This window comes from Misgurnus anguillicaudatus, chromosome 15 (genome assembly GCF_027580225.2).
Source record: "Misgurnus anguillicaudatus chromosome 15, ASM2758022v2, whole genome shotgun sequence".
Lineage (NCBI taxonomy): Eukaryota > Metazoa > Chordata > Actinopteri > Cypriniformes > Cobitidae > Misgurnus > Misgurnus anguillicaudatus.
Genome location: NC_073351.2, coordinates 25754788 through 25781614, shown reverse-complemented (window position 1 = coordinate 25781614; position 26827 = coordinate 25754788). Strand labels below are relative to the sequence as shown.

Sequence of the window (26827 nt, the reverse complement as noted above, 5' to 3'; positions counted from 1 at the left end):
TATATATACACACACAGTATTTATATATCCCCAAAGGGTTTTTTTCTCCTAGGACTTATTTATATATATATATATATATACCACAGGCGACAATGATAAGAAAATAGGAACAAAAACAGTGAGAAAACAATACATAAAATGAAACGAAACAAAAAAGAAACTTGTGCAATAGAAACGAGAAACTATTTTTAGAAATTAATGCAAGTGACACGAAAAACACATTCATGCTCAAGGTATGAAAAGAAGCTGAACTTCGCGCCATGGACACGAATATATTAATACAATTTTGCATGACTACTACACGACTTTCCGTGAGATCAGTTTGGTTTATTAACATAAAAAAATATTAAACTTTCCAAATATTCCCAGCAAGCAAAAACCAAGACAGTGAAATAACGGCTAGCTATACCAATATAGTCCAGCTATGATAAACTTGAATTTGCTAACATCCTGTTTTTGCCTAAATAACTTGGATATGTACTATATTCCATCATCTAAGCAAAGTCAACAGGTGTTCAAGGTGTTTGCTTTCATTTCTTTTACATGTTCTAAGGGTATACGCATAGTCTATTTTTGGGCTATGATTAGACGTCTAATAGACTTTAACTGACAGCGCAAATTTTGCCTTGTTTTAGCCAAAATTGCTTGCTGGGGATTGTCTTCTGACAGTAAGAGATGACCAAAAGCATAAAGTGCTTGACCCTGTGTAACTATGTAAATTAGCTGTGTTACAATTAACCCCGCTTAATCTTTGTCTTTAAACTGGGAACATTCCTATGAGCCAAATTCTTACACTACAAGCTAACCCTAACATTCACGTTAAAACGTAAAGGTGAAAATTAATCAACAGTTGACTGCTTGTGAACTACATACTTATCAAACAGGCAATATAAGAATGTTTTCTAAGTAAGTACAATCAGAACAGCAACAACAAATAATAATGAATTAAAAACTAAATAAACTTTTCAATCACACAATGACACGGATAAATGAGTAAAATATTTCGTGACTATACCACGGAACTTAATGAGATCATGTTGCAACACCAAATACAAACAAAGACATAACAACAACAACAGCAAACACACGTGTCTATGTTTGACCTAGAAGCCAAAAAGATTTTGTACAGTTCACTGTCGGAAAAAATGGTAAAAATGTGTACTCAGCTGTCACTGGGGCTGTACGCTGTACCAAAGTGTTGGTTTCAAAGGGTTTAGTCCTATGCATTTTTGAGCTGGCTAAATTTAATAACATCTTGCCCTAAAATATCTTAAAGTGCACCTATTTTATTGCTTAAAAACAATGTTATTTTGTGTGTTTGGTATAATACAATGTGTTAATGTGGTTTATGGTTAAAGAAAAATTTTTTTCCTCTTAATTAATTTTTTAGCTCCAGATTTCACTCCTGAAATGCCCCGGTTTTTTACAAAACTCTGTGACGCTTCTTACCATGTTTGAAAGATTCGGTCACAATGCAATGCTAACAGGGGTCAAAGGCAGGGTATCACATTTGATCCTTCACCAGAGTTCACGGGGCACGGAATCACACATGTTCACATATGAAGTAAAATTTGATGCAGTAATGTGTTCCTCTAATAATTTTATCTAAAAAATTTTTTTAATCATTATTGAATGTTTCGCTGTTTATATACTTTATGGATTTAAAATTACATACATTTTATAGGATAATGCAGTTAAATGCATTAATGACACAATTAAACAGTCATTTATTAAAACGTAAATAAACAAAACATGCCGTTTCAGATGTAAATATGATGCCAATATGTCATTATTCCAATTGAATAGTATTTGATATAAAAGTCAACACTTTTATTTTGGAGGTTTTTGCATGAAGGCAGGGGCGCTCAGATTGTTAGAAATGTAAGTGCCATGGAAAAGACTGAAAGCTATATATATTTCATTTGATGTCTGTGTATGCACAAATTTCTGAGAGATGTGCACACTGTGGTCCCTTAAAAAAAAACTTGGAAAATTAGTCTGGGAACCCACCGCAAAGAGTTTATATTAGTAACTTAAAGATATATTATTATCTACATTGTCTACATTACTTTTCCTAATCATATTTTTAAGGTGACTTGACTTTTTAGATGGAAAGTTTTGATGGTTAAATAGTTAAGGTTATTTCAGGTAAGCCGTTTCATCATTGCCCATCCCTTCCTGCTATCTTCAAAGAAATGCAAAGCAAAAGCAGATAGTTGTTGTTGTTTTAGTAGATCTTAGATTTGATAGATTGGATGGATGCCATCTTTTAAGTTAATTTTGCCTTCCGAAGAGATAAAAGTTTTGGTATGGACTTGTGATAGATCAAACTGGGCATATACCTTGTAGATCTTGTAGATCCAGTTGCTAGTTTCACCAGATCTCTCTCCCCATCAGGAAATTAAAGAAACAGAGCAAGATCAAAGAAAATAAAACCGAGTCTGCTCTTTTAAGAAAACATGTTTGTATTCAGCGGTTGAAATATTGACTTTTTTGACTCTCTTGCAAAATTAAGGTCAATGTCAAGCTTTATTAGAATCCCTTTCAGGCGATTTAGAAACAGCGGAAGTCAAAAACACAATGGACCCATACAATACATTTAAAATAAACATACATGTAAATAAATATAATACATTAAGTTTCCTTAAAAGTAGGAGAGAGCAGGTGTGAAAGTACAATTTTTCTTTTTTTTAAAAAGGTAATTTTTAAAGATAATGTTTTAGACAGAGATATATTTTTGCTGTGGTCAGTAACTCACAAGTGTGGTCTATCAATACCAGATGGAATTTTGAACAAATATTAAACAACTTCAGTATCATTTCACTTTGAACATAGGTAGCACATTGTTACTTGTTACTGTCAGCTGGTACGAACGTAACACACTGGTGGGTCAAAAGTAACACAACAGAAAAAGAACACACACACTATCTTCATAAGGGTGGTCCCAGTCTTTAAAGACAAGTTCTTCCTCATTGACTCCACTCTACAACGATTTGTCGTGCTCATTAAGATTTTGGGAGTATGAGCTATAGTTTATAGTTTGAAAAATATGTGCCCATTTAGTCTTGCCTAATAATTTCATTTCTACAAAATGTGTAACCAATTAGACTACAAAACGACCCATTTGCTCTGGCACAATGCTACATCCACCTCTTGGGGCAATTTCCAGTAAACCTTAGATTTTAAGAAAGTTAACATTTCAAATTGATTTCAAATCTCAAAACACGCCCAATGATTGTCCAACCTTGTATATCTGTTTAATCAGATGAGAAAGCAAGAACTTCAAAGATCTTATGTTTTTAATTATCATCTGATCATTTCCACTGATTGTATCTGAACACTCCGTGTGACGTGCAATGAACCACATTGACATGAATGAGAAGTAGAAATGTGTGCCATTCATGCCACGTGAACCGTAGCTGCAAGGTTAGCAAGATAATTTTTAGTATGAGGCTTCACCTTCAACACCACAACTTGTCGTGGGACCTGCAGAGCCATTAAACCATGGGCGTATATTTCATCTGACAATGGGGGGACAATAAATGTAAAATTTCTCAACTTATACAGACACAAATAATACAGCCAGAATTGTACTTGTAAGGATAAGTGTACACAGAGGAAAGCCACCAATTAAACTTGAATTTTAAATGTAGTGACTGTTGGCTAGCGTTATAATCTCAAAGAATATCTGATAAAAATTTGTTTTTTAATAGTTTAATATTGATTGTATTTGTTTTAACTTCGTTGCCCTTAACCCTATCAGATTTAGTTAGTTGGGACATAATGTAATTTGAATTATGTAGAATGACTTTATGAGGAAAATCTGATCTCACGGAAAGTCGTTTTATAGTCACGAAAAATGTTATTAATTTATTTGTGTCCATGGCACAAAATTCTGATTTTTTTTGTGCCTTGAGCATGAATGTGTTTTTTGTGTCATTTTCATAAAATTCTATAAATAGTTTATCGTGTCAGTTGCATGACTTTCTTTTTCGTTTCATTTTTTTGTATTGTTTTTTCATAGTTTGTTCCTATTTTCTTACCATTGTCGCTTGGGGTTAGAATTTCCATTTCTGTTACATTTTTAGACATCTTAATCCAAACCCCAACTCTAACCCCAACTCCAGGCGAGAATAGTTTTAAAAGTGGAAGATGAAACATGTAGAAACCAATACATAAAACACATAAAAAAAATGAAATGTTGGGTATAATTAAAAATATTATGTCAACAGGTTCCACACAATTTTAGTACTTTCAACAAACAATATTAATAATAATAATAATAAAATAATAATAGTTCATTTTACAAAAGAAGTTTAAGTAAAAAAACTTAACAAACCTTAGCAGAGTCAACAAACAACAACTGAGTTAATTGAACATGAAATTTTTAATTAATGATGACAAAAAAAAATTATAATTCCATTTTACAAATTCCACCCCCTTTAATTAGGATTCAATAAGTCCATTAAACTAAATCAATCAATCAGAGTGCAGCTGCTCAATACAACTCATTATATAGACCTTTTTAATACAGTTTATTAAACACATCACAAAGATATTTAAAAATGCAATGTTACAATTCAAACCGTTTGTTTGTTTTGTTCTAAAATATATCAGTTAATTTACTTATACTTGGTCATTTATTACTCGGGTACCTATGGTGCTACACTTATTCTGCCAGCACAACAATTGCCCATAATACACTGCAAAATCCTCAGCCAATGAGATGCAAGTCTGTATTGGTTTTATTCATTCTAATATCTGTTACTTTTATGCAACAATGTTATGGTGGCTAAACAAATAATTTTTAAGTAAAGCTTACAAGACACACTTGAATTAACTAGATTCAATTAAGTTCACACTGTTAAATTGATTTTTTTAAGTAATCACAACATGAAAGAATTATGTAAAATTGGCAAAAGTGAAAGTTCATTTTGTTGAGTGTAACCCAAACCCCAAATTTAAATTCAACCCCAAGCGACAATGATTTAAAAATAGTAAGAAAGAAATGACACGCACACGAAAAACTATTTATAGAAATTCACAAAAAAAATGTTTTGCTCAAGGCACGAAAAAAACTGAATGTTGTGCCATGGACACGAATAAAAGAATCACATTTTGTCATGACTATAATATGACCTTCCATGAGATCATGTTGCGAAAACAGTAAATCACAAGAAAGACTTTAGCTGGGTTTTCCCATACCTTACAGGTAGGACCGTAGCCACTTGCCATACTAGTATTGGAACCATAATGAAACACAAGGAAGAGGAACAAAATAACTTACCGTAAGGGCGAAACTTTTATTCATAAACAAAATTAATTAGGGTGTATTTCACATATTAAAAGATTTGAGCTCATTAAATTCATTTTTTTTCAAAGCCAAAAATAGCTCAGGATGCGTCAACTATTCTGAGAAGACCCATTATAGGACACGTGAATGTTTAGCTTTCATAATGCATTGCTTGGGTTTTCATATTTGTGTGTTTGTTTACTGCATAGTTCTTCTTTTGGTTTACCAACAATAAGCGGATCATTAAAGCAGCTGAAAGGATAATTGGTGCCCCCCTGCCCAAGCTCCAGGACTTGTACATGTCTCCCCAAATAATGCGGCATGTAACATTGTTAAATACCCCTGCCACTTAGGTCACAACCTGTTGCACTTTTGCCCTCGGGCAGATACTGTAAAGATCCCCATGCACCAAAACAAAAGCACAAGAAGAGATTATTTGCATAGGTCATCTCCACCTTGAAAATTTTGCATACATATTACCTACATTACCTTCTTTAAAATGCAATATTCTGTAGGCAATATTTAAGCGTTTGCTTCGTCCACCTCCTTTTCAAACCATGCACTTGTATAATATGTCTGTTGTGTTGCGTGTTATGTTGTTTTGTGAGAAAATTTTGAATGCAGGTTTGAAATAAATAAAATAAATAAATCCTACAGTAGGGTTTATGCTTTTGAATTTTTTTTTTACAGTTATAAACATTATTTACATTATACTACAGTACAGTAATATTGTAATTCTATTTCATTTTCACTTAAGATTTAATTGTCATTCCACTCTTTTACTATATAAAGAGCATAATGAAAACTTAGTTTGAAGTGTACAGACAAGACAGATGTACAATCTCACAGTTGAGTATTGTTGCTGAACATATGAGTCTGAACCCAGATGAACTCTTTGGCATGTGGTAGAATGCGACATTTTGAGTATTCACAACATGACTGAATCCTGTTGTAATATCAAGATTATTCGTTTATTGTCTCTTTGTTTATTATTTTAAAAACATTATTGTTGAGTTCAGAGGCAAAACCCACTAAGTGTGTATGGCATGATTTCTTTGCATTTTTATATCAGACTTCTAATGGATTCTGCCTAAAAAAATGTATTTTTGAATCGCCACAGGGAGGGATATGCTCATTTTTGTCGAGAGCATTTGGTTACAATCATTATCTTATTTTTGAAGGAGATGGCATTTAACAACTTTTACATCTGGACTTAAGCCAATATATTTGATATAATGTGCAATATTGTTACTTTTCTATATTGTGGTTCTCCTCCTAGAACTTTAAAAGTACATCAGCCATCTTGTATAAGTTGACTGGAAGTTCAAATATGATAGTTATCTTGGCTGAGGTCAATGAGTGCATCAGGTGTCTTGGATGAATTTACTGGAATTTTAGGTCATATCATGCCAGCAAAGCTAGTGTCAGTGAGGCCTTGAGAAAGGTTTTGGGGTCATTGACTGTCAATCAAAAAAAAAAAAAACATAACAGATCAGACATGAGGGGTTGACCACCACTTTTGTGGTAGACCAATTAGTACTCTTGCAGACATGCCCAGAGATGACTACACCTATAATCATGCTTATTTTATTTTATATGGTTGAGTATCATTTGCCTTTACATTTCCACCACAGTGGAGTCTTCTGATCAAAGTGTAGAATTTTGAAATGCTTATAATTTAGGCCAACTAACCTGAATAATAAAAAATACTTCACCTGAGAATAATACAGAATGGGGTGTTTAGATAGACAGCAATCTTAAGAAACAGCCCATGTCACAACATTGACACCAAAGGGAGGTCCTGCTAATGCACCTTGGGCTTAAACTGTGATGTATTTACGATGCCTAGAGGGCTGAAAGGAGAATCTGATGATTTACTGAGTCAAAGCAATGGACAGGTCAATGAGTATGAGGCCATTCTTAAGCAGTTCTTGACAGTCTTGGACTTGGATTGCAAGGTGGTTTCAGCTGAATGCTCACTTTTAAAGTCACCATGAAAGAAGCAATCATCTTATTTTCTCAGCGTATTTCCGAGTGAAACGGCTTCTAAAAAATGAATAAGGTAGGGCTGGACTTAATTTGTCTATGGAGAACTGATTTGCATTTTTGATTTAAGATTATGCATTTTTGATTAGATTATTTTTAATTTTATTGCGACTTTAAAGTTTGACCCATTGGTATCCAACAGGTAAGATTCTTACAAGTAGGGGCAAAGTAGGGGAGCTGGTTGTCTCACGGGTTGGTTGTCACATTGCTTATATGCTGTTAAAATAAAGTAAATAAAGCATTAAATAAAGAGGGTTTAACACTAAAAATTATTTCATTTTATTTCTCAACACAGTAGACAATTCAAGTAACTGATCACCCACTTTAATCCCATTATTTAAACATAATGGGCATTGATGACAACTATCATAGGGGTGGTATTCATATTAAAACTTATTTGCAGTTCCTAGCTTAAAAATCTAAAAAGTTACACATTATCTTTTCAGATCCCAATTTATCACTGAAATCCTATTGAACCACTATAGGGACAACCAACCCCATACCCCGTGATGGGGTTGGTTGTCACATTGTGTCAGAGTGTCTTTGATGGTTAATTACTTCCGGTTACAATACAAAGTAAAAAGTATACACATTTAAAGCAATTACCCCAAGTTTTCATTTCATAGGAATTACTGCTGAACGTTTTTTTGAAGATGAGCAATTCATGCATGAGTAAAAATTGTGACAACCAACCCCCGTCTCCCCTATATAATATAAAATAATTCAATAATTTATTTTAATAATCTTTATCTTGGCTGAGGTTAATGTTTGGAAATATCTGAGTATTGCGAAGCATGTTGCTTTAGAAATTTTGTATATAAAACTTACTTTTATTTTCAATTGTAATGTAATCTATAATTACTTGACCTGAACAAACCTGTAACCCATTTTGGGGTTGTTGCCCACCAGTTGAGATCCATTGGGTTGTATTAAATGCTGCAAGTTACAGAAAGTTGATTGAAGGCAAATTATTAGGTTTTTTTGTTGTTGTTAAAATACAAAGCCAAAGATGCCAGTTGATGTTAATAAGGAATGAGTTTGAATGAGTGCAGGCAGGTTCAAAAATCAACATTTTGCCCTACCTGCCAATGGGGGGTGAAGTTAGATGCTTGCTGAATTTTTTTCTTATTTATCATTTCTTAATGGACAATACTGCAGAAATTACATTATTACTTATTAGTCTTTTATTAATCCTGTAAAGATGTAATGATTTAGCTGTTTTTTGATTGTATAATGATGACTAGCCTATCTGTCATAACATTGGCCTCTCATAAATCTGTCACCTGTGAGAAATTAAAAGTGTAACGGAAAGTCCCATTGCGATTTTCTTCCTCATATTTTTAACAGGGTTTTTTGATTTGAAAATAATTTTTCATCTACTGCCGCATTAAGTTCCTCATGATTTCTTAGAATAAATAAATGAGTAATGCATGCCAAACTGAAAAAAATTATATGTCATATTTACTTTGACAGATATGGCGTGTCCTTGGCTAAGTCTGTAAAGAAAATCTTTGCTGCCTTAAACTTTTGAACAGATGAGCAAATACCAACCCATCCCTTGTCAAGATAAATAAAGTTGACATAACTTTTAAAGGGGCCATGGCATGAAAATCTGACTTTTCCATATAAGTGCTATGATTGGGTTCCCAGTGCTTCTATCAACCTAGAAAATGTTAAAAAGATCAACCCAGTAACTTAGTTTTGGGAAACCATTCTTTACAAGCACATGAAAAAATAGGTCGTTGAAATTTGGCTCTCTTTATGATGTCATAAGGAGCTCTTATTATAATAATACCGCCCCTTAATCTGCACTATCCAACAACAGCACTGCCATTTCAGTGCAGAGAGAAAGAGAGAGAAAATAATTCACAGCACAATTGAGTTTCAATTGCAACAAATCACCATCATTGTGATCAGTGTTTGCACTTCATCCGCTCATTTGCATTTTAAATGACACACCCAAAACGCCACATTTTTGCACACACCTACAAAGTGACAATTTTAACATGTTATAATAAATCATTTATATGGTATTTTGAGCTAAACTTCACATACGTGCTCTGGGGACATCAAAGATTTATTTGACATCTTAAAAAAGTTTTGTGACATGGCCCCTTAAAATCTGAGTTGATTCAAGGCAGCAAAGATTTTTTACAGTGTAGAGTAGATCAGTGGTTCTCAAACTTTTTCAGCGTGCAGCCTCCATTGAATACGGTGCATCATTTTATGGCCCCCCCAAAGAAAATTTATGACATAAAACATTGTAAATTTTCATTTTAATTAAACAAAATTAAATCAATTAAATTATTCACTGTAGTGCTGTTGGTTAGTAGTATTCTTTTTCTGAGATTTAAGTACACAGAATTTATGATTCGAATTGATATGATATAAATTAATTTATTTTATAAAAAACCGAGGCCCCCCTGGCACCATCTCATGGCCCACAGTTTGAGAACCACTGACTGGAGTAAATCATGGACAGAAATGGAATAAGTGCATTGTCCAAATATATTTTTCAATTGCAGCGTGAATGCTGACATGCAATAAATAAATGACTGTATCTTTCTCTTCCCACATAGAGGGAGCCCATTGCAGATGTATGTCCATTTAGCAGAGAGGTAATTTATGTGATCTTCACTCGATCGTTGGGGAACAATTTGCGGTTGCATTTCAAATAAGAGCATCGGATAAGAAACCCGCTGCATTTTTTACAGTGAAGGTATCCTCCCTACTGTCCAATCTAATCACTTTTAGTTGTGGAGTCTAGGAAGCAGAATTGATGTCAGAGCTGTGGCCGTGTGGACAGCACTCCAGGGTACCAGAGTTTAAGTCCTGCCTCGTGGTCCTTTCCAGATCTTCTCTCCTACCCTATCACTTTCTCTCTACAATCTTCTCAAAAATAAAGCATAAAACCCCAAAAAACATAACAAAACAAGTGTACAAACAACCTTTTGTGCAATATATTGATGTTAAAGGTTCTTTACAGAACCATACAGCCCAGACAAAGTCTTTTTTCTTATGGCTTAGTGTGAGAACTTTTTAACAGGACCTGAACCTTAATCTGTTTTGTCTAACAGCTGAATGCAATAGCAGGGCTCAACACAAAGAATATTTTATACCGTGATTCAGGTTTTTACTTGCCCTGCCGAAATTTTCAATGGCCCCATCAAAAAAAAAAAAGATTTCATTGTCACATATTTTAAATAATAATTCAAAAGTCAAATATAATATATATATACATTTTATTCATCGTTTGTTAAGACAATTTTAATGTAAACTCTTAATTCTGGAATTTCACAATAATTTCAGGTATATCAGGATTAACTGTGCGAAGAAATGAAGAACTCATATCAAAAGAATCTTGCTGTAAGGAAGATAACGAACCAATATTAATAAAACAGTGTTATACGTCTCACTGTTAAGTTCAGTGGACCAGATGAAGGGTCATCAGCAACCCTTTTGCACGGTGTGCCGTCAGCTTTTCTTGTGAGCTTTGAGGTTTTGTTTAAGGTAGTTGCTTGTTCCAACGAAAACATAAATGTCTGCTTCCAAGATGTTAAATAATTAAGTTTTCCTTTGGTCCCATAATTAGATAGCACTCCTGCCATATCTCTACCAGCTGAGGTAACGTGCAATACACGCAGTGTCCACAACAACTAATAAGGTAGGAGAAACCTCATGAAATTGCTGAGAAGTTCTTGTTTGCAATGCTGAAAATGTGTCTCAATAGCAACATTGCATAAGAATCCATAAAGACAAATGGCCACAGGCAGAAAATATATTTTAGTGCCTGAGGGTGATGGGGCCAGTGAAAATGTTGTTTACTGGCCCAAGAGTCTTTCATGTTGGCCCCGGGCCATCGTGCAGTCCTTTATGTTGAGTCTGGGTGTGTTCCACTGCCTCTGAAATCGCATACTGTGACAATATAAGCTATATGTGCACAATTGAATGAATAGGCCTATACCTATTCACTGTTAAACATTATGTTCTATTATAGTATGTGTGTGGCGTACACACAACATGCATTCCAGACATACTATATCCGCCATGATTTCATTGTCATATGTTCAACCATGTATACTGTAATTTTTATCCGTAAAAATAGTTTACACAGGCGTTGTTTCTTGGTAGTCTACCTATTGCTTAACCTTGAAAGGATGCAGCTGTCTTTATCAATTTGGGTGGCTTTTCTGTGAAAAACTGTCAGGGTATTTCAAACATACTGCAAATGAGTATTCAGGCATATTGATGCTATTTACGCATACCGATTTTCTCTTGATATTTTTCATAATATTTAATAAATGACACAACATAACAAATTAAGATTACATGCACAATTTTAACTGTTATAAAATACATATCTGTAAGCAATAGTTGAGCAATAGATCTAAAAGTGTCAGGATGAACATGAAACCCTCGTTCTGGAGATGTGTTTTATGATCGTTAAAAAATACAATTGATTAAGGAAAACGTGAACTCGCCCCGCCTTAATTTGTACAAAGCCAACAGACATTTAAATGAGAAGCCTTTCATCGACTGTCAATCCGCGTCTATAAAGTGACTGCGCGTGACAGTTGATTCGTATAAATACTAGGTGTGGTAGTATCATGTTATTGGAAAGCATGAGGAGAATAAAAAATAAACGAAAGGTGGAAAATTAGACGTATTAGCCCAAACTACAATGTGTGCTATACATTCCTCTTGATTAAAAATGTATTTCCTCCGGAATTTCGCAGAAATGAAGAATGAGGAATGATCCAAAACAAATATGTTGACAATCTTGGTTTTAACATTGTCAACATAGTAACAGACGCTGTAACTGCGTCTCTCAACACACTCAAAGGGGTTTCAAACTGTGCGCTTTTTTAAGTCGGTGCCCACGTCTGTTGCGCAATATGACACAAAAACAATTTAGTCAAAATAATGATTGCGAATAAAAAAGGTTTTGATAACTTAAAATAATCTATTGTGGTATTGTAAGGGAGTTTTTCGTATTATATGTTATTCATTCCATGTATAAAGCCAATGTTTCTTTATTTGAAAAATATCATTATTTTTTAAATTATTATAGTCATTTTTTGTGTATAAGCATATTGTTTTCTACATAAAAACACATTATAATGTAGAGATTATTCTGTGACAACATAACCTGTTTTTTTTTAACTGACTAAGGTCTTGTCAACGATTGAAATTAAAGTCAAATCAATGACTGAAATCAAACTTTGATGATCATAATCTCATAAATAGATTATAAGATTTAAGCCTGGGATACACAGACAGGCTCACAGTGGGTCCTGAGACATATTATACCTGTCTATGGGTCTTGAAATAGCCTAAAATGTCTGGGAATCTCTGACATAAAACAAACAGCCTCGAACCTTAGCCTTGAACACTTGCGCGTTAATAGTTTCCCCCTTTGAGCGTAAATCAGACTATATATTTTATAATACCATGTATTCTATATATTGTATAATTTTCCTGCTTTCTATTATTTATTCTTCCTTATGTCACTACGGTATTTTTAAAGGCATTTTCTGTAAGTTGATTTACAACATTGCAAAACAAAGAAAGCGCTATAAAAAGACATTTCAACTGAATTGTTGCGGACATTATCTTGTCCGCATTTAATTATAGGTTGATCCCAAATTCAAGCGTCATTCTGATGTAAACATCACGCCTTCGTGTAATTTTAATAATGAACAATATGAGGTGAGTAAGCTTACAAGTATGTAATCATGTCGCAAATTAAAATACGTAATCGTTTGATATATCAATAGCCTATAGGGCTGAGATCTTATGTAAGAAAAATACAGCTCCAGATGGCAGAAAATGTTAACGAATTATTTTCCTTAAACGAACGAAAGTGTGAAGGGGAACATCACTTATTAAAAACAGGTGGCAAACATATAAAGTGTTTGGATATCTCTGTGTACTAATCTAATGCATCCAATTCAAACGAATAAAAGATTCAAATCAAGGACCACACTTTTTTTAGACACTAAGCTGAATATGAAGATAAATCAAGCATACAAAATAAGCAACACAGTGTCTATCACAGCTAATTCTGATTAAATTGTAGAATTAATAGAATTACAGCAGGTTTGTGTTTCCTCATTTGCTAGTCGTGTTATATAGAAACATCTACAGAGTAAATAAATATAAATATATGTTTGATAGTGTTTTAAACATTTTCCTTTAAATAAATTAGGTCTGTCTTGACTTTTGGGCGATCATTTAACCATTGCCGGGACTTAAAGTTGTAGGAGTAAAAGTACGTATGTGGTGGGCAGGGACTTAAATAATGAGGGGAAGGACATTATGATAAGCTTTTAAAGTGTACTGTCATTCTTCTTAAGCTTGAAGGACCAGTCTCATCTGCTGATGATTAAGGAAAGGCTGGCATCAAAATGGATAAAATGGATAAACATCTAAATATCGAATTCAGGTAATGAGCTATAATTACCCCTTTATTCTTTAAAACTTTTATAAAAATCATTTTGCCTTGTATTTGGTTCTTCAGTAGGCTAAAAGTAATTCCGATTTTTAGAGTATTTGGAACTTTAGAGGCATATGATGACGTATTTAATAAGAAGCCAACAATGAATTAAATATTTTTATGCTAATCTAATATGGTTTTATTTCTAAATCCAGATATAACACACTCAAATATGTTTAGTATTTTAGCAATTTTATTCATTTGTCTATTTTTCCACTTTTTTCAAATTGTTCTCTCCTAGTGCTGGGGGGCGTTCAGTGGCGCGAGGGTCATACCCTTTATGTAGTATTGCGGGGTTTTTCAAACTTTTGGTTGTCAGCTGAACCCCCTTGACCTAAAATATTAACTTTAAGTACCCCCTGAGATTTTAAGTAAATATTTCAATAATTTGATAGCAAATTCTATTTTATATAATTTATTTCTTATAGTCTTTTATTTAGATTGTTTATTTTACAAATCCTTTGTAAATGTATGATTTAATTTCTTTATGATTTAATTAAAATAAAAGTTTGTATCAACTCCCGCAATTCGCGAACCCCAGTTTGGGAAACCCTGTGGCCGTTTTACAATCGAAAAGCTGCAGCCTCCGGAGGTCGCATGTATGCAGGCTGCATACGTAATGAAGCCTAGTTTATTTAAGTCAACTGAGCATTACATTCGAAAGTCATACGCATATTACAAAAAAATTACGTTTAACTAAGAATAATTGTCAACTTTATAATTATTAAAATTCTGAAAGGCTGGCATCATTCCGACTCAGAAACGGCCTGAATATATGTGAATAATACATCTGAGCTTGTAACATAATTTAAGTGTACATTGTTATGACTTTTTAAAATAAGAAGGGTGTAAAAGCCCCTTATGGTCGGTTATGTACCTACGTTGTGACAAAAGTCTGTACGCTTGATATCTGATGTTATATGATAAAAAATAAGATATTCTGACAGTCCAAACTGAGATGCGCCGATGCGGCAAGTGCCGCAGAAAATCTATTCCGATCTGAAACTTTTTCCTGTGCAGTAGGTTCCTCCCCGCTGTGTTCATTTCTGCTGCTTTTGTCTTGTTAATGTGCAACACATAATGTAAGATAGTAAAAAACAGATTGTAAAAATGTAAAATAAAATTAATACAACTCTGCTGCTTGGATTATAAAGAAATTAGTTCAATGAACGCGATATGTTTGACAGCTAAGTGACCTGTAGCTATTCAGAATGTTATTCTAAGTCAATTTTCTTGACATTTTTAAATTTGCCAAATATAAAAGGAACCAAATATGTTTTACATATTGAAATAAATGTCCTCTTTAATATTCAGTCATCTTTTGTTCGTTGTTCAAATTGATCCTTTACCATTTATTTATATTTATTTTAATAGTCAATCGCAGCCATGGGACACCTGCAGAAAAGTTCCAGTCATTCAAAATGAAAAGAAGCCAAAACCTGCTGCCCGTTGTTTAAAATGGTTCTCTTGTATTATTGTTACCATACTTGTCTTCGCTCTTGCACTTCTCAGTAAAGTAAGCATATTATTATTATTATTACTATTAGTATTAGTACTATTATTATTAGCAGCTAACAATGTTTTTGTTTAAAAGTATTATATTTACCATCTCCTATATAAATTAAACACAACCAATAAGACTGTCTGTAATACTTGTTATTTGTTTTTGTTTTCACAGACAACATTTCTGCTTTTGATAACTTTTGGGAACAAAAATTCTACATTTGTAGAGCACAATGTGACTGGTCTTTTAGGCATCGGCTTTGTTTTGGTTGCACCATATGTTCTTCTTCTGATTAAGAGCATGTGGAAAATCTTCTTCAAGGCTGCAATAGTACCTTCTAAAAAAGTTTTGTGGGTAAGCAAACATACATATATTTGACACTGTTGTTTATTCACAACTTTACAATGTGTACATAAATGGACCACGTAACATTTTTTTTAATTCTAACTATTTCTATCACTCTTTTCTTCTAGGTGCTTGCTGTCGAATTCGTGATAGCATTAGGAGCTGCAGTCTTAGCAGTCGTGGCCATGCCACACTTTGACATTGTCACTAATGTGATGATACTGAACTGTGTGAGCATCCTGTCTGCAGTCTTCCAAGTGGTCGCTCAGTGCTTTAACGAAGGCAAGAAGAGCTTTATAATAATACCAGCGTGCTCCATTGTCCTCATCGTCGTGGGTTACGTCCTTTTTGCAATCAGTTATCTTGCATCAGATGCAAGCTCTCTTGAGTTGAAAATATCAGTCGGCCTTGCCATCGGGGGATCCATCATCGTTTCTCTGAGCTGGTGGGAGAACTACAGTTCACTCTTTAACATTTCCTTTCTAAAATCCATTTTTAAAGAAATTGAAAGAGAGAAATGCCGTAACGTGGTCGCCCTCTTCTCCAGTTTGATAAGAATTGTGGTTACTGCAGCTGTGCTTGGAGCTTATGTTCCTTTATCAGGACAGGACTGGAAGACAGCAGTGTTTCTTTTTAAAACACCCACGGTTGGATTGCTAGTGGCTACCCAGATTGCATCCTCTGCCCTGTGTCACTGGTTTGTGGTCGTCGCTTGCAAGATGCATTTCCTGCGGCGCAGCTTCATCATGCCCATGTACCTTGTGTCATTCGCAGTTTTGATCGTGTTTTTTGTTCCAGTTGTTTTCATGCCTATGGGGCTTGCAAAACCAAATTCTACCTATTGTGAAAAGGTTCAGTGGACTAATGATGACAAATGGGTGAGCTTGATGATATTGGACGTTGTAAGAACTGTGTGTTCCCGGGACATTGTGGTGACCATGAATACAGGCAGACTGGCATGCATGGGCAGCTCTGCTCTGTGCTGGTGGTTGGGACTCATTCTCAGTACAATTTATGTCTGGTACCTGAAGATCCACAGAATAGAAAGGACAAGAGATTTGTTTGTGAGACGCATGTATGACGGGACATTTCTGGAACAGTCCATGTTGCTGAACACACGTTTTGAGGTCAAAAAGAAAATAAAGCAGGAAAGGTAACCAACTTGTCCTCTTGTTGGAAAAAAACTGCGATTTTAATGTTTTGTAATTTGAAGCATTATTTAACACATTTTGTGTTCCTCAGATCACAGGAAACCATCAAAGTGTTTTTGTGTGGAACAATGTGGCATGAGACCTATGAGGAAATGATGAAGTTAATCATCTCTATATTCAGGTAGAACATCTTTAAGTGTAAATAACATTTCATCAGTTGCATAAAATCCAAATTGCATTAACACCATCATCTTCTTTGCTACCAGGCTTGACAAATACAAACCAAAAACAGATAAACAAAGCGATGTGGAGTTTGAATTCCACATGCTTTTTGATGACGCTTTCAAGGACGTTAATAATACACGGCATGCAAATGAATACGCTGAAACCCTGGTGGACGTAGTCAAAGAAGTCTACACGTAAGTTTTGCTAGTTATTCACAACTTTTTTTGCTTACCGGGACAAAGAGCAAAACCTAACCTCAAACTCTTGTTGCCATGCATCCGTTAGCATTTTCAGTGAAGAGGAAAAATGTGTGTTCAAACAGAGGCCACCACTTCCTCCTCAAAAAGTCATAGAAACTCCATACGGTGGTCGGCTGGAATACACGCTCCCTAAAGGCAACTTGTTGACGGTTCACCTCAAAGACAAGAAGAAGATCCGTCACAAGAAAAGATGGTCTCAGATATCATTCATTGCGGCCAGCTATGGATTAGTTGGAGTACATATAGTTGCTACATTTCATCTGACGTTTCTCTTTGCAGATAATGTACCTGTACTACCTTCTTGGCTGGAGGCTTAATGGAAAATACTACAAAATGTTTGAAGAAGGTGGAGAATTAAAATGCCTTGAAAAACAGTTTAAGGTAAGGAGATTCTAAATATTTGGTCATTATTATATGTTACAATACAGTTTAGTTATTATATTATGTCATAAATAACATTGAAGATTCATATTAGCTGCATGAATTGACCATGTTTGCTCATGGTTCTCAGAAAGAAAAGGAGAACACATACATTTTGGCTGTGGATGGTGATACTGATTTCCAGCCATCTGCACTGATGCTATTAATCGACAGGCTGAGACTCTACCCAGAGGTTGGAGCTGCCTGTGGCAGGATTCACCCGACAGGCTCAGGTAAGATAATAACTAAATTTAGCTGCTATATGTTATACACACATATTGTTCTTCTGGCATAGATACTTACTATACATTTATTTGAATGAAGGGCCCATGGTGTGGTATCAGAAGTTTGAATACGCTGTAGGCCACTGGCTGCAAAAGTCTGCAGAGCACGTGCTCGGCTGCGTCCTGTGCAGTCCTGGCTGTTTCAGTCTTTTCAGAGGAGCGGCACTCATGGACGACAACGTCATGAAGACGTACTCAACCAAAGCCTCTGAGGCCAGCCACTATGTTCAGTACGATCAAGGTGAGTTACCTGTAGCTAACCACTGACAACTAGTAAGTAAATCGAGTTTCTCCATAAACTAATTTGTGGTGTGATGTCAGGTGAGGACCGCTGGTTGTGTACTCTGCTGCTCCAGCAGGGATGGAGGGTGGAGTACTGCGCAGCATCTGATGCCTACACAAACGCTCCGCAGGATTTTAAAGAATTTTACAACCAGCGCAGACGCTGGGGACCCTCAACCATGGCCAACACCATTGACCTTTTGGGCTCAGGAAGTTTGACTGCTGAGAAGAACAGCTCTATCTCAAAATTGTTCATTTTGTACCAGGTTATTAGCATGGGAGCTTCTATCTTGGGCCCTGCCACTATCTGTCTGATGATATCTGGTAAGTTGATGATATAAATTATTATAGAAAAGCGATGCTACTATGACATATTTACAATTGCAACACTTATCTATAACTAAAAGCTTTGTCTTTTACAGGAAGTTTCATGTTCATCTTTAACATGGAAGGAAATTGGGCCCTTTTTCTAGCTGTAGTGCCTCCTTTTATTTACCTGATACTGTGCTTCAAGCTAAAGCCTGACACTCAGATTACAATTGGAGCAGTCATGAGTGTACTGTATGCATTTCTCATGGCAGGAACAATTCTCTCCATCCTAGGTAAAATATGTTTTTAATTATTAATAGATATTTTTCTCTTTCTCCAAAGGAATTGATTTCCAATGTTTTTTTATCAACCCTCACAGGTGATTTAATAGTGCAGAACACTTTCATTACTCCCAGTGGCCTGTTTCTCATTAGCATGGTGCTGTTGTATTTCATCACGGCTGCTCTACACCCTCAGGAGTTCACATTGGTCATCTATGGACTTTTATACTTCATTTGCATACCTAGTGGGTATCTAGTGTTGGCCATCTACTCCATAGTCAACATGAACATTGTCACGTGGGGTACTCGCGAAAGCAGCGACAAGACTAAGGGTACAGCTGTCGAAACCATCAAGAAGCACGTCATGCGGGCTGCATGTTGTAAATGTCCGTGTTTGAAATCTTATCAAGTTATGAATGAGGACCAAGCAGCAGAAAGCATAACAATGACCGAAAATCCACAAGTGGAAGTTCCAGTAGAAGCAGAAAGGTAAATGGGTCTATAGTACTGTATTTGGAAGATTACTAAATTATTTTATTGAAATTAACAATTTGACTGATAATTACATCGTTTTATTTTTACGCTCTAGTGTAGCGGAGTGCTCAGTAGATGCATATCAAAGTAAGTACTGTCTACCTTTCATACATTTTTCCACATTTGTACATGTTGAAGAAACAGCAGTAAGAATAACAGTATGTAAATGCGTATGTTTTGTTTCAATAGCTTGGATTGAACGTCTGCAGGAGAAACCTTTTAATTTTCCAATGCAAGAGGCTACACTTCCAACGGTAAATATAAACCATGAAACATCTTTTGTAATCTTCTTTCTGCTGATGGATTTTAATGCATGTACCATAAAAACTGTAATTTTGCAGCTGGTAGTAATTTACTGTAGAAGATAAAGATGTTACATCTACAGTAAGTTACTGGCAACCAGCTGCCAGTAATACTGTAATTTCTACAGATATTTTTTACAGTGTGTGATTTATCTTTAGGAGGAAATTGAGTTTTGGACAGAGCTGCAGCTACGGTATCTAGAGCCACTTAAAGAAAATAAAGAGGAACAGGAAAAAATTGCTAATGATCTAATAGAACTAAGAAATAAGGTATGCATGTGCAAATGAAGCATTAGTCTTCATCTTTAGACATCTATTTAACATGAGTTTATTTAAAAAAGAGTCAAACATCTAAAAAAGGCACTTCCTATAAGCTCCTCCTTCTTTTTCTGTACAGGTGACATTTGCCTATTTCTTCTGCAATGCACTTTGGTTGGTGGCAACATTCGTCCTTCAAACTATTGGTAGCGCAGTCTCCATAAAGATCCCAAAGATTTATCCGAATGGGACTCAGTCCAATACAGAAGTGCTTTTCATTGATCCTATTGCACTGATGTTTCTACTGGGCTTTGCGGCATTGCTAATACTACAGTTTTTTGCAATGATATACCACAGGTAAAAAAACTTGCACACAAAATGTGTGTTTGGAAATCAACATGATGTTGAGATAAAACATGGCTCTCATTTGAAAAGTACAGTTTAATTACAGTTACTTATGATTTCTTATTACAGAATCTATACGTTAATCCATTTCGTGGCGTATGTGGATACATACACCAAATCTTACAAGAAACGTGCCAAAGCTTTAAAAAAATTACAGGTCAGTTAATAGATTGTATTTTTTTTAAGAATGAATAGAATTTCTAGGAACTAACTTTGAAAATAACAATGTCAATATTTTAATAGGCTTCACCAGTTTCAGAGTCAATTGAGTCACATGACCAAGATGACCTAGACGACCAAGATGAAGAAGATTACCATGATGACCAAGAGGACCAAGAATACCAAGATGAAGATTACGATGAAGCTGAAAACATTGAGTGATGAATGCCATTTTGCACTGGACATTTATACTGTATGTCCATAAACTGTACTGTATGTGTACTGCTTATTTTGTTTCCACAAGTACCTTCATCCCTTATTGTTACCTACAAGGACAAAAATGTGCACTGTGAATTAACAAGAAATATGAAACATAACCGAAAATATGAAGTAAATACCCTTGCCAGGTTTTATTTATTTTGCCATGATATAATATATTATTGTAAATAATATGGTGAAGGTGAGATGTTTTTTTATATTTATAGTATTTTACTTTTGCACTTATAGCGTGATCCCTGTTGTAATTCCTATTTATTTTTTATATTGTATACAATTGTACCTTCACTGTTTAAATGTTTAAAAATGTTTAAATGTTAAATGATAAATCAAGCCAATAAAACTTTGACTTGACTGTGACACTTTAATCAGTATTGATGATCTGACTGTGTGATTTTGATGAATGTAATGAAATGTGTTAAAGATGTTGATGAATGTTCTTGAAAACTGCTGTCTTTATTTATGTGTAATAAAGAGAAATGTTCAATGTTCAGTGGCTTGTAATAAATTAAAAATTGTTTAAAAACAGACAATAAAAATGATTCAAGTTTGTTGATTCGTCGATTGTAACGATGTAAAAACTTTTAGGTTAACAAAAATGTTTAGCATATCAGTGGAAATTAGTATATTATATAATTTTGATGTGAGAATATTTTTTAACATGTCGGTGAAATCCAGGCTTAAGTTTCATAGATAGGAGCATCAAATTTTGATTTCAATCATTGATTTCACTTTAATTTCAGTCTTTGACATGAGTGTTAAATCAAAAGATATCAAGATTATTGTCATCTAATGTTCTTTTCATTATAGGGTGGTTTTATGAAAAGAGTAAATCACAAAAAGCAATCAAGCTGAATTTAAACTTAAAGAGCATTACATTAAGTTTACATTTACTTTGGTTTGTACCGGGTGTGCCTCATAAGCCTTGAAAAGTGAAGTCTCTTGCGCTTTGATCGCCCCCCGGTGGCTGGCTGCAGTACAAGTCATAACCCCGCCCTCTCCATTCAAATGAATGGGACTATGCTCTAAATAAAAAAAATATTTACACTTCCAGTAAAAGTTTTCGAAAGATGGTTTTGGTCCTTTCAAGTAGTTGTTATCACCCTGATATATGTTCAAGTGTTTATTTTTGTGATAAGTTTCATTTTAGTAAGTAATTTGATGATAACAGGGCGTGTCTTTATGAATGGCGTGGTTGAATTGGGCATGCTAGCGTTTGGGCGGAAGTTTGATACAGCGGCTCCGCCTCTGGCTCCACGTATGATTCCTTCTGCGCATGCCTTGGCTCCAAACTGACGTTTTTACGTAACATGGCGGCGACCGTGGTCGGACATTTTTGGCTTCAATTCATTACAATGGTGGGAGGCGAAGTCGCGTCGTCCATCTTTTTTACAGTCTATGGTTTGTACTTTGTAGGTGTGTATTAGTACATGTTAACGATATGCAAAAAGTACCCCAAAGTAAACGATGATTATCGTCTCCAACGTAAATCTCTTGTCTTGGACTACAACAAACATGGATTGTAGGCAACAGTTTACTTCCTGGGATTGGTGATGTAGAGAAGACCGACATAATTCCTCCCACTTCGGACTCACAGCCTGTAAGCAAACTCCTGTCAGCATTGCATGAGGGAATCTTTTAAACATGGTAATGAGCTTCACATTTCCGACTGACTTCAGAGGTAAGGTTACGTTCTTGATCCCATTTTTGTAAACCCTAGTTAGTGTGTAATGTTGCTATAATAATATAAATAGTACCTATATAAGTATAAATAATATGTTGGTTTAACAACATAGTTGATGATGTCACGTGGGAGGTGAATTAATCTGTGCAAATAGATTTAATGTTATTGCTGTAAATAACATGCATCGGAAGATTTAGTTATCTGTTGTTTATTTTCAAGATATTTAATTCACGCGCACCTTTTAATTTACGTCACTCTCCCACGGATTCCCCAGGGTCTTAAAGCTGGTAGGATTGCGCACATGCGCAGTTTTCAAATGCAGCGCTTTCATTCTGTTTACAAATTTAAAGACGTAAAATAAAATTTTAATATATTTAGAATGATGGATATAGACTGTACTACATGTTTTTTTTTGCTTATTTTGTTCAAAAGCATGATCAACGTACGTAAGTCTACATATGATAATAACAGGATGCTTCTAATGACAGTCCAACGACACAAGTTAGCGATGCAGTTTGCGAATGTTTGAACAATCAGTGTCGGGAAACACAAAATCGTTGAACGATGTTAGTAACAATGGTACTTACGATGTTGTTGGCTAACGATGCTTTTGGGAAATGCACCCCAGATTAGCTGGCCAATCAGGGACACGGAGCTTTTCAAATCCGTGCATTTCAGGAAATTCTGGAGCTGCATAAATGTACGGTAGGCTATGTGGAAAATAATGTGCAAACACATTGTATTATACCAAATACACAAAATAACATGTTTTTAGGTTGCTCTTTAAAGTTCATTTACAGTTAATTTTCTGCAAATTATTATACAGTATAAGTAATTTTATTAATTTCAAAAAATGAACATGATTATTAAACCATTAATATTAAATGTCACCCAAGAATTATACAATATTAACATTATGATTTGCATCAGCTATATTGTACAAGGACCTGATGTAAGAAATAATTGATGACGGGCCGTTGAATTATTCGAAAATAATGCACACCCAAAGTGGTAATGTGGCACGACTCGTAATTTAAAGGACCGGATTCAATTATTCTGCTTATACCACGTTATACCGCAAACACTGTTGGTGGTTATTTTAAGACTTTTGACAGGTTAGGTGTGCATTTTACAACTACAGAAAATAATCAACACCTGTGGAACATTTGTCAACCAATCAAAATAAAGCATTCAACATAATAATGCATTTAAGTAATCTATAGTATAAAAGAACATGACCTTATCACATTAGCAAAAGAAATGCAAGTATTAACAGAATTCATACAAAAACTAAAGCTTAATAGGCAGGCCTTTTTTGCACTGGACCTGGCTCAGGGTCTCAGGAAATTTCTGTCCATGGATTCACCATTAGGGTAGATGAGGAAACCAGAGAAGGTTGTATAGCGTCCTTGGTTGCTGTAAACAGCATAGCCTTCATCCTGTTGACTGTACAGCCAAACACTGTCTCCTCTTCTCAGTGGCAACATTAGACTCTGACTCTGCATCTCTCTCTTCCGAGACGTGTCATCATCAAACACCATGGCCTTCACCTCTCCACTACCTGTCATCAGCTTGACAGACAACACCCGATGAGGGTGCTTCCCCACGGTAAATGCAAAGAAGTACGCGCCGGGAAAATGGCAGGTGAAGCGTCCGGATGTTTTGTTGAAATGACCCCCTATGTTCACATACTCCACATCAAATGTGAGAGCTTCTCTTTTGCGCTGACCCTTGCTTTCCCCCTTTGTTGACGATGTCCTGGCAACTGAAAAGGCAGACCGTGGTTCCTCATGGGCCACTTTCCTTTTCCAATCGTAATAATGGTCTACAAAGGGAGGACATCCAGGAAGATGAAGCCCTGGAGGAGACAGGTGGTTACTGAGATAGCTCACAGAGGATGTTGGGTCTGGATAGACGAGATAACCGCTAAATGTTATGTATGGTCCGACATTGCTGTAGATGGCATACTTGGGGCTCTCATGTAGTAGCAGGTGAACCGTGTCCATGGGCTTCAGACTGATCATCACACTTTGACTGTGCACTTTGCGGCCCTCATTCCGGTATCCGTTGTACGCCATGGCTTGCACCTCCATCCCGTTCTTCACCAACATGACCGACAGCATCTTTTTTGGAAACTTTCCGACCGTGAATGAGAAGTAGTATGCTCCAGCCAAGTGGCACCGGAAACGACCCGTATCTGGGTTAAAGTCATCACCAATGTTAACCAGGAGACGGTCAAAGGTTATAGCTTGCCGAGTGCCACCTAATACACTGCTGCTACGTGTGGCAGAGAAGGCCGAACCTGTCGGAAATGGAGGAATGTGGGCAGTGACATATCCCAGGTAGATGAGAAGACCCAGTATAGATGAACAACTTTTCCCTGGTCGCCATAACATCACACCAGCTGTAGTAGAGATATCAAGGTTATTCTCAAAGGTGTTTAATAGAAATTTTACCTCTGTATAGTGCAATAAATCATGTTTTTATCTCTATCTAATTTATCACTGTTACTATCAATAACATCAGTATCATATAGACCATTTCAAAAGATGCAAACAACACTGGTCCAGAAGCACCTCCCGTTTCAGTTTTTTTAACACTAGATAAACATTAGGATAAAATACAACCAACAGATAGAACTGAATCAAAAAGTTAAACATCTTAAAGATAATGATATATGTGAAATAAAAAAACAGTCACAAACTGAAACAGGATGGACCAGCGTTGTTTACATCTTTTGAAATGGTCTAGCTAATATTTTGTTTTACCAAATTGCTTTTTGATCAATTTCCCATGTTTATAAGATACTTCAAGGTCTCATGGTCCTTCAGTTCTGGTATATGCAATGTATAATGAACTGGTTAAAATGATTATAACTGTTCTGGGAAGTTGGGTTTAGCCCTGTCAGAATGCATTTTGCTTTTCATAGCAGGTGCTTGGTGGAAGCAGTAGTCCCTCTAATTTAGCTGGCATTGTCTTTTCACAGTGTGCACTGGCAAAAGGCAATAGATTAGACATTGGTTCATCTGCTCCAATGTGCTGGGACAAAAGCATATTTGGGAAGGATGACTGAAACATGTCAAAGATGTGGATCCATGGGAGAGTTTATAGTCCCCCCACCAGTTAGTCAGGGACAAGAGCATACGGAGAACCATATATAGGTGGTATAATACGACCAGTGTGAATTAATGAACTGGTCACTAATAATATTTTTATTAACCATTTAATCGAAAAACAGGACTGATTTTTAATCTGCAATAGATTTCTACAAAAAGTGTATTATAATGTGACTTTTCTTTTGTGGCTCAGTCTGTATTAAAAATATCAAGTTTATTTTTCACAGAATGCTCTTTATGTTATGTAGGATGAAACAAATGACTTTATCTGAGTTTAAACAGATCACATACAAAAAAATTTTATTTTTGTATATTGATTGAATTAATTTAATAATGCTTTATATATTCTTATTGCATGCCTAATGTTAAACGCAAAATGACATTGCATTGTAGACATTTACTTTTATTATTGGTCTGTTAATTCAATCCACTATTAGATAATAAGCTGTCACTAGGACAGTACCCTTTAAAATTGTACCATTTATGTACTGATTTGTGCCTTCAAGGTACCATTATGTGTACAAAAGTGCTCTTTTTAAAAGCTTTTGTACCATTATAGGAAAGTGTACCATACCTTCCTAATTTCCAACACGTTTAACCAAAAGTAAATCAATTAAATAAACGTTTACTAAATAGTAAAATAAACACAGTTTATAACATAAAACTGTCAAGCTTGGCAAATATTGTAATGATTCAATAAAAACTGAATGAATCTGGATATTCATTCAAACATTAGTTTGATTCAAATACATTATTCATTTAAAACCAATAAATGAAGAATACATTGTAAAGTTTGTAAAGAATAATGTTCGATGATCTCTGGTGATCATTGTGATTTAAACAAATACGTATTCTCTTCTAGCACAAATCACATACCTGATCTAAGCATATGGAGAAATTTCATCTGTGATGTTGAGGTCTTTAGTCCAGTAAAGCTTTTGAAAGACTCTCTCTACAACTTTGTGAAGCCAATGTCCTAATGTTATTTCTATCTGGCACCTCACCAAAAATTACAGTCCCCCATGTTCAAATAAAAGAGATGGGAGGGGGTAAAGATGTATATGGGTGGAGCAGGCAGGTTTTTAGTTTAAATATTTTATTATAGTTTTTTTAAATGATTCCCTTAAAAAAAATCTGGTAACACTTTACAATAAGGTTCATTAGTTAACATTAGTTAATGTATTAACTAACATGAAG

At 35.2% G+C, this 26827-nt stretch overlaps 2 protein-coding genes across 2 annotated transcripts; one reads left to right on the top strand and one right to left on the bottom strand.

The window, feature by feature from the left end:
- Positions 1–13688: 13688 nt before the first annotated feature.
- Positions 13689–21321, top strand: LOC129419419 (chitin synthase chs-2). The gene is made up of 19 exons (XM_073853661.1): positions 13689–13784; positions 15210–15351; positions 15514–15693; positions 15813–16837; positions 16927–17016; positions 17102–17254; positions 17346–17523; positions 17603–17701; positions 17832–17973; positions 18065–18265; positions 18346–18630; positions 18729–18908; positions 18995–19385; positions 19486–19517; positions 19620–19684; positions 19892–20002; positions 20130–20347; positions 20465–20552; positions 20639–21321. Exons 1-19 carry the CDS (start codon positions 13747–13749, stop codon positions 20774–20776), a joined length of 3756 nt encoding a protein of 1251 aa, XP_073709762.1. The 5' UTR covers positions 13689–13746; the 3' UTR covers positions 20777–21321.
- Positions 21322–23170: 1849 nt separating this feature from the next.
- On the bottom strand, positions 23171–26590 carry c1qtnf13 (C1q and TNF related 13). Its single transcript, XM_055173828.2, has 2 exons — positions 26507–26590; positions 23171–24918 (listed from the first exon to the last, which is right to left on the bottom strand). The coding sequence occupies exons 1-2, from the start codon at positions 26532–26534 to the stop codon at positions 23846–23848; spliced, it is 1101 nt and encodes a 366-aa protein (XP_055029803.2). The 5' UTR covers positions 26535–26590; the 3' UTR covers positions 23171–23845.
- Positions 26591–26827: the final 237 nt, after the last annotated feature.

What these genes read in the sequence shown, in the direction of transcription:
- LOC129419419 (XM_073853661.1), top strand. Translation starts at nt 13,747, where the DNA reads ATGGATAAAATGGATAAACATCTAAATATCGAATTCAG. An exon ending in CATCTAAATATCGAATTCAG is followed by an intron (nt 13,785 to 15,209) that starts GTAATGAGCTAT and finishes TTATTTTAATAG; the next exon opens with TCAATCGCAGCCATGGGACA. An exon ending in CTATGTTCAGTACGATCAAG is followed by an intron (nt 18,266 to 18,345) that starts GTGAGTTACCTG and finishes GTGTGATGTCAG; the next exon opens with GTGAGGACCGCTGGTTGTGT.
- c1qtnf13 (XM_055173828.2), bottom strand. Translation starts at nt 26,534, where the DNA reads ATGAAATTTCTCCATATGCTTAGATCAG. An exon ending in TCTCCATATGCTTAGATCAG is followed by an intron (nt 24,919 to 26,506) that starts GTATGTGATTTG and finishes TCTCTACTACAG; the next exon opens with CTGGTGTGATGTTATGGCGA.